This window comes from Nicotiana sylvestris, chromosome 9 (genome assembly GCF_000393655.2).
Source record: "Nicotiana sylvestris chromosome 9, ASM39365v2, whole genome shotgun sequence".
In the NCBI taxonomy this organism is placed as follows: domain Eukaryota; kingdom Viridiplantae; phylum Streptophyta; class Magnoliopsida; order Solanales; family Solanaceae; genus Nicotiana; species Nicotiana sylvestris.
Genome location: NC_091065.1, coordinates 22809222 through 22811043, shown reverse-complemented (window position 1 = coordinate 22811043; position 1822 = coordinate 22809222). Strand labels below are relative to the sequence as shown.

The 1822-nt window shown below is 41.2% G+C and overlaps 1 protein-coding gene across 1 annotated transcript; it reads left to right on the top strand.

Annotated features, from left to right (window-relative positions):
• The first annotated feature begins 666 nt into the window (after positions 1–666).
• LOC138877337 (uncharacterized) lies at positions 667–1469 on the top strand. Its single transcript, XM_070156937.1, has 2 exons — positions 667–816; positions 1134–1469. Exons 1-2 carry the CDS (start codon positions 667–669, stop codon positions 1467–1469), a joined length of 486 nt encoding a protein of 161 aa, XP_070013038.1.
• Positions 1470–1822: the final 353 nt, after the last annotated feature.

The following is a 1822-nucleotide window of genomic DNA, read 5'->3' as shown; positions in this document are numbered from 1 at the left end:
GATACGAGAAATATATATGGATGACATCATCATCAAATCCAAGAAGGGTACAGATCATATAGCGTATTTGAGAAAGTTCTTTGATCGGCTTCGAAGGTATAATCTAAAACTGAACCCCGCAAATTGTGTTTTTGGGGTCCTTGCCGGAATGTTGTTAGGATTCATCATCAGCCACTGAGGAATAGAGCTAGACCCTTCAAAGGTCAAAGTTATCCAGGATTTGCCACCTCCAAATAACAAGAAAGATGTTATGAGTTTCTTGGGGCGTCTCAATTACATCAGCCACTTCATAGCACAATTGACCGTGATCTGTGAGCCGATTTTCAAAATGTTAAAGAAGGATGCCGCAACAAGTTAGATTGAAGACTGGTAGAAAGCTTTTGACAAAATCAAGAAATATTTGTCCACACCACCAGTCCTGGTCCCGCCAGAACCTGGGGGACCTCTGCTACTTTATTTGTCTGTACTAGATGGGGCTTCGGTTGTGTCTTGGGACTACACGAAGAAAGAGGGAGAAAAAAGCAGGCCATATACTATCTGAGTAAGAAGTTCACACCCTATGAAGCATGGTATTCTTTGTTGGAATGCACCTGTTGTGCCCTGACATGGGTAGCTCAGAAATTGAGTCACTACTTCTGTGCCTACACTACATATCTCATATCAAGGATGGATCCTCTGAAATACATTTTCCAAAAACATATGCCTACATGGAAACTAGCAAAATGGCAGATACTATTGAGTGAATTTGATATTGTCGATGTAACTCAGAAGGCAGTCAAGGGACATGCATTAGCAGATCATCTTGCAGAAAATCCTGTATGAGGAGAATACGAACACCACTAAAAACATATTTTCTCGATGAAGAAGTATCATTTGTAGGAGAAGATATCACCGAAACTTACGACGACTAGAGAATGTTCTTCGATGGGGCCTCGAACTTCAAAGGAGTAGGTATCAGATCCATTTTGGTGTCAGAGATAGGTCAACATTTTCCAAAATCTGCAAAACTCAGTCTTTCGTGCACGAACAATATAAAAGAATATAAGGCTTGCATCTTGGGGCTCAAATGGGCCATTGATATGAATATCCAGGAATTGCTGGTAATTGGTGATTCAGACTTTTTGGTACATCAGGTTCTAGGAGAGTGGGCTACAAAGAATACCAAAATACTACCGTATGTGTATCATGTGCAAGAGTTGACGAAGAGGTTCACAAAGATAGAGTTCAAACATGTTCCAAGAATCCTGAATGAGTTTGCAGACGCACTGGCCACTTTGTCCTCCATGATACAACACCCAGACAAGAATTTCATCAACCCTGTTCCATTAAGAATCCATAATCAACCAGCTTATTGTGATCATGTTGAAGAAGAAACGGATGGTAATCCGTGGTTCCATGATATCAAGGAATACTTGGCAAAAGGAGAATACCCAGAGCATGCAAATCATACTCAGAAATGCACACTCTGAAGATTATCCAGCCATTTTTTCCAAAGAGGAGGAATTCTATACAGAAGGACTCAAGACTTGGGATTTTTACGATGCGTTGACGCCAAAGAGTCTTCCAAACTTCTCGAAGAGATACATGCCGGAACTTGCGGACCACACATGAACGGTTTCATTTTAGCCAAGAAGATATTGAGAGCATGATATGTTTGGATGACCATGGAAATGGACTACATTAGGTATGTCCAAAAGTGTCATCAATGCCAAATACATGCATATATGATACAGGTGCTGCCAAATGAACTCAATGCAATGAGTGCACCTTGGCCTTTTGCCGTTTGGGAAATGGATATCATCGGTTCGATCGAGCATGCCGC